The sequence below is a fragment of the Stenella coeruleoalba genome (assembly GCF_951394435.1).
Source record: "Stenella coeruleoalba genome assembly, chromosome: 2".
Classification (NCBI taxonomy): domain Eukaryota; kingdom Metazoa; phylum Chordata; class Mammalia; order Artiodactyla; family Delphinidae; genus Stenella; species Stenella coeruleoalba.
Window position 1 is genome coordinate 167,019,908 of NC_137147.1, and position 12,848 is coordinate 167,032,755.

Here is a 12,848-nt window from a genome sequence, read left to right on the forward strand (position 1 = left end):
TAAGGGATAGGTGTCATTTTTGCCTCCATCATGTTAAAATCTCTATCCTAAACTTATCCCATGGAACTGTAATGAAGGAATTTCCTGACTGCCTTATCCACTAGCCTGTAAACTCTTTTATGGCAGTGACAGCATGTTTGGCTTTAAATCCACTACATCTACCATGTATATGACACAGAGATGTTAGTAATAAGTGCTTATTGGATAGCTTACTGTCTAAGTTAATCAACTTCTATAAATTTCTTCTAAACTCTGTAATATCAGAAATTATAGCTTATTTAAATATTTCTGGGTGAATACTTTTGGTTTGGGTCTATCTTGCAACCTTGAATCCCAGCTATGTGGGGATATCTGAAACAAAGAGGAGATGTTAAGTTCGTTGTAGCAGTGGAAGAACAAAGTTTATTCCCCTAGTGAACTAGAAGGTTTAACCTGACCTTGACTCTGGTTCCTAACGCCAGTACCTGGGATTCACTTTTTCCTGCTGATCTTCCAAGCCCTGTTCTTGAGCCTCTCATTTGTTCAGTGAGCTCTGAAGAGCTTTTCAATAATTTCCATCTGCACCTTCACTTATTTTTATAATCAAAGATATCTAAAGTTATTTGCCATTACTAAAGCCATGAACCCCAACTTATATGCTTACATAAAGAAGTTCAGCAGATTAGCAAATACTATCAAATATTCTTTATAATGTTGAGTGTGAAGCATACTTAATAAAGTTTATTGTGTGAAATCTTTAAAGAAATGGAAAAATCTGCAAAATGATACTTGTCTATTATTTCAAGGTAATTTGCCAGTGAACCTTCCAACTCCACCAGAAACTTTAGTTCCAGTAAACTTACCTCCACACAACTGTACCGACAATGAGTTTGTTTGCAGCTCTGATGGTCAATGTGTTGAAAATATCCGGAAATGTGATTTTAGATATGACTGCCCTGACAAATCAGATGAATCATCCTGCGGTACGTGAATTCCCAAATTTTGCATTAAATATAGCCATAAAACTGATAAGAAAATACTAGTGTTATCTCAAGTAGCGTGGCATAATGTCCTAGTTAGAAAATTTCAACCTGGCTTAAAGCAGTTTCTTAACATAAAGACTATTTGTATAGAAAATGATAGAAGAATCAGCATACATTCTTGTATCATGTCCAACAAGAAGTGTCTTTAAATTAATATTTAAATTCAAAATACTTGTTTTCATGGACTTAGCTTGATTCCAGAGCTATCATTTATCATTTTTATTCATCCCCCTTTTTGTCTCTGCTTGTCACAATCACTAAATAGAAATGTTTAGGGAAGAAGCATAATACCCTCAAATTAGATGAATCTGCTCAAATTTTACCCTTGTCAAAACGCACACATAAAATGAATACTATGTCAAATGTGCAGAATTAATAAGAAAACCAATCCTAGTACATGTGGACACTTCAACGGCTAGGTACTGTTGAAAGATGGTTTTCATTTATTGACACTTGCCAATCTATGGCTTCTCCTGAATGGATCAAGGCAAATTATTTAATTTAGAAGTGAACTTCTCCGTCAAAGATACAAACTGAGAGGAGAAAAATTAATCTGTGTCTGAATGGGCAAAACACAGGATCAGAAGGAATAAACACTTGTGATTTTTTTCCCCTTCCTTGCTCTTTATTAAGTTGTATGTGAATTTACCATAATATTGATCAAGTGTCTTGATAATACTGACGGTTTAGAACATACAGATAATATAGCGTATAGTGAAATTCTAATTTATCTTATGTCAGCCTCGTCAAGGAATTCTAAAACTTAAAAAATACAAATACACAATAAACTGATCCAGGCCAAAAAACCTCATAAAATCAAAGCTAGTTCACTCTGTGAATAAGATGGGACAGTAATTAACTCGAGTTGGTCAGAAGGATGTACTGTGCATCACAGATGTAAGATAATATAATGGACGATGCTGTGGTATTCAGACTCCCTCATGGGAAGACACTAAAATCCTCTTCTGATCACACATAAGTCGACTTTGTAAAAGTTTTCACAAAATCTAATTAATTACACCTAGTGAGCATCTTTAGTAAATACTGACTTTCTTCTTAGTTCAACTTTGAAATTTTAGTAATGCCATTTATGATTGGATGGGAAGTTTTGATAAGTTCTGTAAATGTCCTGAATGAATGTCTACTATTAAATTATTAAAATCATGGGGATATTTATTTATTTTGATTAAACATGAATTATTACCATTTAGTTCTGAACAAATTGTGTCTTGTCTTCGCCACCTCTTTGTAAAATGAACTATTGTGATAAATCTGCTTGTCATCTACAGTCATATTTTGTAATTTTTTCATTGTGATAAGAATACAATATAAGATCTACCCTCTTAATAAATTTTTAAGTGTACAATACAGTATTGTTGACTGTAGGTACAATGTTGTACAGCAGATCTTAGGTTGCCTGAAACTCTATGTCCTCTAATTTTTAAAAAATCTATAATGTTTAAAATCTTGTTTAATAATATGAACAGGAGTCTATTGAATTCTAAATCTCTTCACAAAATAAGTATAATTATATGATCAATATTAACATCAGAGATTAAATAACACACCTGAATGTCGTGATTAAAATCACTTTTTTTGATGGAGTTTTCCTTCTCAAATTTTATGTTAAATCATGAATTTTATGTTAAATCGTGAATCCAAGTACCACAGTCCATAGTAGTGGTAGCCTATGCTGTCACCGTTTATGCCGTTTAAAACCTGGAGTACACACCAGGCTTTCCATTGTATACACAAGACCTCATTGAGTTGATTCTTTTCTTTTATTCAAGAAGTAGAGGATTTAAGACAGACAGACACATGAACACATCAGAGAGAGAAGGAGAGAGAGAAGGAGAGAAAAACATTTGTTTTCACACACAACTTATATATTTAAAAAATCACTGGACTTTTAATTTTGTTTGATATTAGAATACAGTCATTACAAGAATATTGAAAACTTTCAAGGAAAGAGGTTCAATCTAAAAGCTGTTGTAAATCTTATAGCTTTGAATTTAAGTAATTTGGAATTTGGGATTTAGCTTTGCGATAATACTGTGAAAAAAGAACAGACCTATCAGAACTTGGAGGTCATATAAGCAATGTAAGTGTTGTGTCAGAACAGAGTGGCGATTCTTAAATTGCTGCTTTCAGAGCGAATTAAAATCTCACTTCTTTATGAAAGCAGAATCTTCAGTATGTGCGTTTATTTCCATATTTCAGTTAATATAGATATTTGAATATAATACACCTAGATTTCTTTAAAACTTTTCTAGTGATTATGTAAACAATTTGCCTAATTCTTTCAGTTATGCCTAAAAGTTAGATTATAATTTAAAGAAACCCCAAGAGTAAGAAAGTGCTGATGCAGATGGAAATCGCCATTTATTAATACATTTATTGTGATTAGCTCATCTTATCTCTGTCCCGTCCTATTCAAGCTATGGAAGTTTGCAGCTTTGAAAAAGGAAGCCTGTGTAGATGGTACCAGCCAATCTCAGAAAAATTAATTCAACATTCAAACACATTCAGGTGGGGACTTGGTAATGGAACCAGTATTCATCATGGGGAGGAAAATCACAGGCCGTCGGTGGATCATACAACGTAAGTGAACACGCATTTGGAACATGTCTGTTAGGGACTATTTATTAGGCAGTTCCCAAATTCCTGCCACACCACCTTACCCTAAGTTAATGCTCTTGTAAAGATGAAGGTTTAAGTGAGAGCATAAGTGGGCTAAGTGTACTCTTTCTTACAAAATTAAAAAAAAATTTTAATTAAAAAATAGTAAATGCTCTTATAAAAGTCATAGAAACCAGAGAAAAGCATGAGTAAATAAAGAAAAATTATTTGTAGTATCACCACTCATCGAAAAGCACTGTTAATATGTTGTTTTAGAATTATCTATTCATTCCTTCCCCTCCAAATTTCTTTTCTCCTTTTCTCCTTTTCTTCCTTTTTCAGCTGCTCCTCCAACACCTTGCCCCTTTCCCTCTTCTTCCAGTCTTTGCTCTTTATCATCACTTATTTTGGTCTTTTCTTTCGAGGTTTAATAACTCATACCTTTCCCCTGTTTTGTTGTCCACAAATATATTGAGTGCCCACTTCCTACAAGATCCCATTCTTCCTCTTTCCTTTTATTGATTTCAAGGAAATGTTACTGAAGACAACAAAGGAATCCCCATTTATATTACAGAGAATCTTTTCCAAACCTTTATGCCTTCACACTTCTCCTCAGTTAAAGCTTCATGACCCCCAGTTCCTAGGTTGCTGCTTCAAAGAAAACTAAAGGTATATCCACTGTCCAGTCCATCATTGCCCTGGCCAATTTGACCTTGTACTCAAGGGGACCACGGTATCTTAAGTGTACAATGATTTTTCTTTCCCTGGGCTGACTTTTTCACCCTGGTTTTCTGAGCTCCCTTTTGTTCTATGAAAATGGTTCCAGTTTTACCATCATTTTATTTAAACGTCTGCAGCCAGGATGCCCAAAGTAATAGAGTAGTAGATATTCATACTGCTTTGTTTTGATCACATTTGACAGTTGGCAAGTAATGTTTGAAATTTCAGGATACAAAATTTCCTTGGGCTGCTTCTGACGTAAAAAAGCACAGGGTAATTTCAGAAAGTTTCTGTGGCTCATGCAAATAAGCCATACTTCATTAATAAACTGTATTTCTGTAAGGAAAAAGGCAGACGAGAATCTCACTTCTAGGTGGTAAAAGTATAAACAGAAACATGGCAGCATATAAGCAAAGGAATATAATCGGCTTTTAACTTGTCTCTAACCCTCACCCTCTGCCTCCAATAGACTGCAAATTCCTTGAGGAATTTCAAGGTCTGTGATTCCCATTTATTGCATTATTTCTAAGACTCATTATGTATTAAGTCCCAGTAATTATTTGTTGAGTGAGTTAGTTGATGATTAGGATCAATATATTTTTGCTTTAGAATTAAAGGCTACAAGGCACAAAATTAAATATATTTCAAATAGGAATACTTAATAATCAGATAATGATGAATGGATGTGCTCTACATGACAAAATCCTGGAGAAGGGGTCAGTTCCTAAACTTCTATCTTCTCTAGTTTTCCTCTCCCCTTCTCTCTAGGTCCTTTCTTCAGCCAAGGAAGGTCTGACATTTTTTACTTTGTGAAACAGTTCTTATATATCATTTATTCTACTCTATGGCTTATAGTAGAACTCCAAGCTCAGTTTGTCCAAATTATGGGTTGCTTTTTTTTATATATATTTAAAGGGGAGATTTTCCATTTAGAAAATGCTTTTCTCTCTCAGGTATCTGGCTCTAGAGATTTAAAGCCAGGTTTTTAGACTACTGTGTCTGAAACAGTTTTCAAGACCAGTTTTGAAAATCAAAAAGCTCAACACCAGTTCTTTCTGTCTCTTTACTTTCTATGATTCCACTTCACCCTAAGTAAAGATTGCTTCTGGCTTGGGTTGGTAAGGAATATTCATAAGCAAGTGCAAAAGAAAAAAAAATCACATTACTATATTTCAAAATATTCTCTCACTTCATACACCTAATGAAGCAATAAAACATCTAGAAGAGTCATGGTGGGGTAGGAATATGTAGGGAAGTTTTCATCGTGCAGATGAGTCTTCAGTAAGGTCTCAGCTTTTACCATTTCATTTCCATGATGAAAAACAAGTAAAGTCATAGTCTAAGCCACAATCTGTTGTTTTGTGTTCACACTTTAATGGACTATTCTTTGTACCTGAGGATCTAAAGTGCACTCTGGGTCTAAATTAAGGGTTGCATCTTTATTTTTTACTTGTTTGTTTGTGGGAGAGTAACACCATTCCATACAGCTGGTGCATTCAGCATTTGTATATGAATTAGAAATAGTCATCTCTTCTTCTAGGGCTTCTTCTGTGTGGCCATGGTCTTAACATGGGGCATGGTGAGTGGATTCTCCCTTCATCCCGCTCAGCAGGGACCAACTAAGGGCACCTGGCATGATTTTTTTTCCTAGAATTGGAATCTAAATATTTATTTAGAAATAAATATTGTTCTCAACTACAACCAGAGAAAAAATAAAGTAAAATCCCTTCAATGTAAATATCATCAGTTGCAATTTGCATGTTCTTTTGAGATTGGAGTTGGATGAAATTTCTGTTTCCTCTAACTTATGCAGTGAGAGGGAATATTTAATAGAAAATTTCTTTTCTTGGTATTTTGGGAAAAGCACCCTAATCTAGTTAAACAACAACTACACCACACGCATACACACCACAGAAGAAAAATGAGTTTATATCCATTCGTGCTCCAGGAACTACTAGGAAACTTGGCAAAAACATTAGTCTTACTCAGCTGAGAATTGTTTAAAAAAATTATTTGCTTATTATTGAATCAAGGTATTTGGATTACCTAGCATCTGAGCTTTGTAGCTAATTCAAATTTAAATATGTTTAGAACATTGAAGATTTGGAAGTGTTGTGTAATGATTCCTCATGGTTTGTAATTTCATAAGATCTCAGAATCCTGTACTCTGACCTCCATAATCAGTTCAATAAGCCAAGGCAGTTTTGTTTTGTTTTGTTTTGTTTGCGGTACGCGGGCCTCTCACTGTTGTGGCCTCTCCCGTTGCGGGGCACGGGCTCCGGACGCGCAGGCTCAGCAGCCATTGCTCACGGGCCTAGCCGCTCCGCGGCATGTGGGATCCTCCCGGACCGGACCGGGGCACAAACCCGTGTCCCCTGCATCGGCAGGCGAACTCTCAACCACTGCGCCACCGGGGAAGCCACAAGGCAGTTTTACATTAGTACGCAAATTGGTAAATTAGCTTGTAGCTAAATACCATAAATTTTATGATCATTTTTTACTCATAGGAAAGCCTTTTTTTCACCCAACTTCCTTTTCACAGCTGGAATCCAAGGAGAGCAACATTTTGAGCCCTTGGCCCTCAAATCCATTTTATTTGACTACAGTAAATGCCCATCTATTGGTTAAATAAGGTTTAATATTAAGATCTTTTAGGAGTCTTAAATCATTCCCTCAAGCAAGATTAAGCTCTTCCTATTTATTGTTCATATGGAAGTATACCTAGTAGAGTACGTATGCATATTCTGGGTCTGTAGTTTCTTACTGTGCTCACAGAAGCTTTAGGGAAGTTTCTTAAAGTGTGGATCAAGTACCTCCGAAAATGTGGTTTATTAATATTTAAATATGTAATACATTTAAAAGCAGATTCTGACATTTGAACCAGAATCTTGGGAATAGAGCTGGGGCTCTGTATTTTTAGTGTAACTCCTAGGTGGTTCTAGAACCTCATTCTTAGGGGCCTTCCATAACAGAAAGTGGGGAGGGTATTGCTAAAAGACAGAGGGTGGCTTTCTTATCAACTAATTCCAATTTTGATCAGAGCAGACTCATTTTCCTCTAAATCCAGTGACTAATTAAAAAAAAATAGTACAAAATATTTCAGGAAAAAACAATAAACAAAAAATATTCTAAGATGATTTTTCTTAAAAATAAAATTTGTGTGTTATAAAGTAACATATAATTGAGAAATCATTTGGGAGAAAACTCTACCCTGTGTTAATCTAAAAGGCATGTGGGCATCTCTGGTGGCGCAGTGGTTGAGAACCCGCCTGCCAGTGCAGGGGACACGGATTCAAGCCCTAGTCTGGGAAGATCCCACATGCGGCGGAGCAACTAGGCCCGTGTGCCACAACTACTGAGCCTGCACTCTAGAGCCTGCGAGCCAAAACTACTGAGCCCATGTGCCACAACTACTGAAGCCCACGTGCCTAGAGCCCATGCTCCGCAACAAGAGAAGCCACCACGAGAAGCCCGCGCACCGCAACGAAGAGTAGCCCCTGCTCGCCACAACTAGGGAAAGCCTGCGCGCAGCAGTGAAGACCCAACACAGCCAAAAATAAATAAATAAATACATTAAAAATAAATAAATAAAAGATATGTAACTCAAGACACCCTCTATGCTGCCTCTTTCACTGTAAAACACCCAGCCATTTCTCTCAAATCTTTTTGCCTATGTGTTCTCTTCTCTACCTCTAAAAAATGATCTCAGTCTTTCTTTTGGATCAAAACCAAGCATACCAATTTTATTATCATCTGGAAAAAACAGATATTTTTAAATATTTTGCATTTTTAGGTTTGCTTATAGATTGTTGAGAAACTATTTGAATATGAGCCATCTCATTCAAAATGCAGACTAGATAGAACACCATTTTGTGCTGCTTGTTTGTGAAGTAGAAGTACTTTTTCTTAGATTTTTCTTTTCATTTCACGACACTGATCATGGTCTTTCAGGTGGAAATGAGTTATAGTCCCCACTGCTGCAGATGCACCTACATTCCTATCTACATTATGCGTTTGTACAGGCTTGACACCATTATAAACTAAAAGCCACATAAATAATGCAAGTCGTTTCTGTGACATAACTGTGCATATCATAATGTATCTAAGTGCTAGATATAAATGTGGATAAAGCTTCAGTAAAACTGAAAATATTTTAATGTTTTCTGCTCTGCAACAGTAACAATTTTCAAAGCTTTAGTCTCAGACATTAAATGCCAGAATTACTGCTTTCTCGGAGCCTTCTCTGGTAAGCCAATTTTTAATAGGCCAATTTAGATGCCTTAACACTCTCCCAATATAATTTCTAAAAGATCCAGTTTTATAAATCCAGAGTAATGGTTAAATACCAGGCTTTAGAAACAGTTTTGCTAAAATAAAAATAAAAATACAAACAGGCAAAATAAAAATTAACCGTAGTAATTTTTCTTAAGTGTTTTAGTACTGGTGGAAAATAGCATTTCCGGCAGTGTTTTCACAGGACTGAATATAAAGCATAATTGCACCTCTAAAACACAGGAAAAATTGCTTTTATTTTAGACTGACCTTGAGTTAAGCACCTATTCTTTATTTTTGCATACGTATCAGTAATTTGTTTTAAATCACTTTAATTTTATTTCAGTGTATTTTAGCTTGATAAGAATTTAAAAAATTAACTACAGTGACTTGAAAACATGGAATTTAAGAGAAATCTATGCTGAAAATACTTGTAAACCGTACCTAAAATAATATATATACAGAGGTTAGGTAATATATATTTGCTGTACATGGTAAGGTTTTAAGAATATATTCATAATACAGTCTATGATTTATGTTACCAAAGATCACTGTTTAATAATAAAATAATAACTTTTATATCATGGTTACAATTGCATTCCGAAATTAAAAATTCATTTTCATTATATAATTTTTTTTTTTTTGCGGTACGCGGGCCTCTCACTGTTGTGGCCTCTCCCGTTGCGGAGCACAGGCTCAGGCTCAGCGGCCATGGCTCACGGGCCCAGCCGCTCCGCGTCATATGGTATCTTCCCAGACCGGGGCACGAACCCGTGTCCGCTGCATCTGCAGGCGGACTCTCAACCACTGCGCCACCAGGGAAGCCCTCATTATATAATTTTTGAATGTGCCTTCTCTTTAACCACTTTAAGATGAAGTAAATTTATTTGCATCCCAATTCCTGCACAAAATTGTTATAGTTATACAAAATGTGGAGGAAAAAATATGTTTTCTCAACTAAATAAAGATAAATTAGATTTAATTCTTATATTAAGACAAGGACTTGAAAATATGAACATACTATATCACATATGAACCATTTATGTATATATATATGATATATATAGGTGATATATGTGATATATATATATATCACATATGAACCAACATCAATATGATCTAATGACATTTGTATATGCAGATACACCAAATACTCAAAGATCCTTATGGTCTGGAGGAGAAGTAGCCTTGACTAGGCACACAATTAATTCTTACATTAGTCATGTATTTCCTGAGCATCTGGTCTGTGAGAATAGTAAGCTTAATCAGACATGAAACCAGCATACACATGAATAGATGTGTAATGCCCAGCAGAAAGAGAGGCCCACGGTGGACACTCAGGTCTGTGGGTCTATCTTGGTTGTGTCTCTGTATTGAATAATACCTGAAAAGACTCTCCAACTGAATTTTAGTGGCTAATATAAATGAACTAAAATAATACTATGGGTAAAGACCATTTACTTATTATTCTAAGAATTTGACATTTTTATTGTTACAAAAATACTTTTTTCCACAAATGAAGAAATGTATTTTTACTGTAGGAAAATATTTAAATATAGATAAGAAAGGGAAGTAATGTTAACAACTATAATCTTGCCACTATGATAAAAGCACTATGCATATATACATATATATTTAGCAAAAAATAGGTTCTATCAATCACATTTTTTAATATGCTTTTAATTTTATTTACAATCTATAAGCAATTATTTACCAATACTTTTTTTTAATGGGGCAGTAGTTTTCCATTAATAGGATGTACCATAATTCACTAATTTAATTCCTCACTATTTGATTTCTGAGTTCCTTTTGATTATACACAGATTTAATCAATCTGCACTGAACACTATGCAGCTTTACACACATTGTAGATTATATCCTGAGAGTACAGAGTAGAATTTTTATATTTGTTGTTATTTATACGTTAAAACATTTGATTTATATTTTGTGTTACTTTGCAAAATGTACCATTTTTGAAAGCAGTGCATGATGGTGTCTGTTTTTCTGTATGCTTGCCAAACACTTGAATGTTTAATTTTTTTTTTGTATTTTCCAATTTAATAGGTTAAAGTAGCAGCTAATTGTATTTTTTCATTTCTTTAATACAAAGAGAGGGTAACCTCTTTTTTTTCTTTGTACCTTGTCCAAGTTTATTTCTGTGTGTGTATTTCCTGTTTGTGCTCTTTCCTTGGTTTTCAGTTTGCAGTGCTTGCTTTTTTCTTACTGATTTATAAGATCTTTTAAAGCAATGAGGTGATTTTTTATCTGTTACGAATGCTGTAGAGATTTTCCCCAATTTTTTATTGGCCTTTTGTTACTGTTTATCATATTTTTGACATCTTACAATTCTTAGGATGTACATAGTTATTTCTCCTAACTGTGTGAAGGGGTTTTGTTGACATGAACTAGAGAGAAACAGTATTACTATAAAGTAAAGACCTTGTATGTCTTTCCTGGACCACAAGCTCAGGAGGGCAGAGGTAATGCCATTTTGCTTATCATTGATGATGAGTGATTGCCTCTTTAGGGTACCAGAGAAGAATTTTCTGCTATGTTGTAACACATTCCACCCACAATACACTATGAATTACTATCAAGCATAAGGGGAAGAGGATGATTCTCTAAAAGGGAATAGAAAAATTCACAAAAATAAAGGAAAAAATGCAAACAAGTTATCACTCTAGAGAAAGTAACAGTAACTTGCTTCTGATGTCGGCATCTTATCTTTGATGGCAGTGGAAAGCAGTGTGAAAAAGTATTATGTGCAGAATATGTCTAGAAAATAACATTATAAATCCCCGAAGCAATGTCATTATATTAAGGTTTAAGGGCACTGAGTATTGATATCAAAATTAAGTCAAATGAGAACCTTGACCAGAAGTTGATGGTGGTAGTGGAGAGCATATTTTGCTGTGATCAAGATGCCAGGAAGGAAATAGTATCATTTAAACTTCAGAATATTTGTTAAGAAAACTGTATTTGCAAGTAGAGGATACAAGTGGTTGAGATGTAATGAGAGAACGTTTTTCTGTTTAGAGTTGTAATTTATTTCAGTAATATTCTTCATGGCTATTGTTACTTTCCAAATATTTAACATTAATTCCATCAATTGAGTTTTCTGCATGTGTACATCTGGGTTTATTTTCCTTTTTCCACTAGGTTGTAAGTCTCATTAGAATCCAGTCATCTTAGTATTTTCCCTTTTCCTAAATACAAGCAATCAGTAAAGTGCTTTTGTGCTTGCTTTGACAGCACATATACTAAAAAAAGAAAGTAGAGTGCTTTGAAGATGCTTCTTTTGAGTTTATAAAATGCCTTCCTATTTAGCTAAATTCATCTCTTACTGTAATCTGTATTTGAACTTCTTAGGTAATTTTATTCTAAAGGAAACATTTCTTCACCTGAACCAGCTTGATTTAATTCTACTTTCAATTTGACATTTTGAACTTCATTGTAAACATTATTAACTTAGTTTAACGTTTTCAGTCACAAAGGATTACTATAAAAGTGGGTTTTTAAATTTCTGTCTATTTAAAAGAAATTTACTGAATTAAATTTAAACTTTAAGTTTTGAGATAATAAAATAAATGGAACAAGAGTTACCAAAGTCTACATAAGGCTTTAGAATAAAAAAATTTATTTTTTTATTGTCTCTATTATCTCCTACATTTGTTGTGTGTTCATTCAATAGACACAGAGATACAAGTAAGGGAAGACAGTGCATTTTCTTTATGGTGTGAAGGATTTTGCTTAAATGTGATGCCTGTGTGTGCGTATTGAAAAAGATATTTATTTGCAAGGTGATATGACTTTAAGGTAGCCACTCAAATATCTCTGACATTAAGAACATAAATTGTTCTTGAGAGTTTATATGATACTTAAATTCAACCGTAAACTATAAGCAAAGGTAGTTTTTATTTAGTAATCCTATCTGGCACAGACTTTCTCCAAAGAATTATTTACATTGAGGTTACAAAGTCTATCTTTTAGAAATTACAGACATAATGAAATTCAAAACATAGTTCCTTAATCTCATGGTTTGAGTAAAACTCAGTAAATTTGCTGTTTGGAACTAATTTTCTTCAAGTTCTTCGTAACATTACTATCCAAGAAGTGTAGTTTTGCCTGAGTTATCAGGTGGAGCAGATCAACTAAAAATAGTTTATTAAAAATAGTTTACAAAAAATGTTTGTTTTATTTTTGTTCTGTACTAAT

The 12,848-nt window shown here is 34.3% G+C and overlaps 1 protein-coding gene across 13 annotated transcripts in view; it reads left to right on the plus strand.

Annotated features, from left to right (window-relative positions):
• Positions 1-12,848, plus strand: part of MALRD1 (MAM and LDL receptor class A domain containing 1) — a gene marked incomplete at its 5' end in the record, with an annotated part of 1,062,652 nt that overhangs the window by 412,850 nt on the left and 636,954 nt on the right. For all 13 annotated transcript variants that reach the window (XM_079915185.1, XM_079915179.1, XM_079915188.1 and 10 more), the window contains 2 exons: positions 786-962; positions 3,461-3,623. In XM_079915185.1, coding sequence (XP_079771311.1) covers positions 786-962; positions 3,461-3,623 — 340 coding nt within the window. The remainder of the gene's footprint in view (positions 1-785; positions 963-3,460; positions 3,624-12,848) is intronic.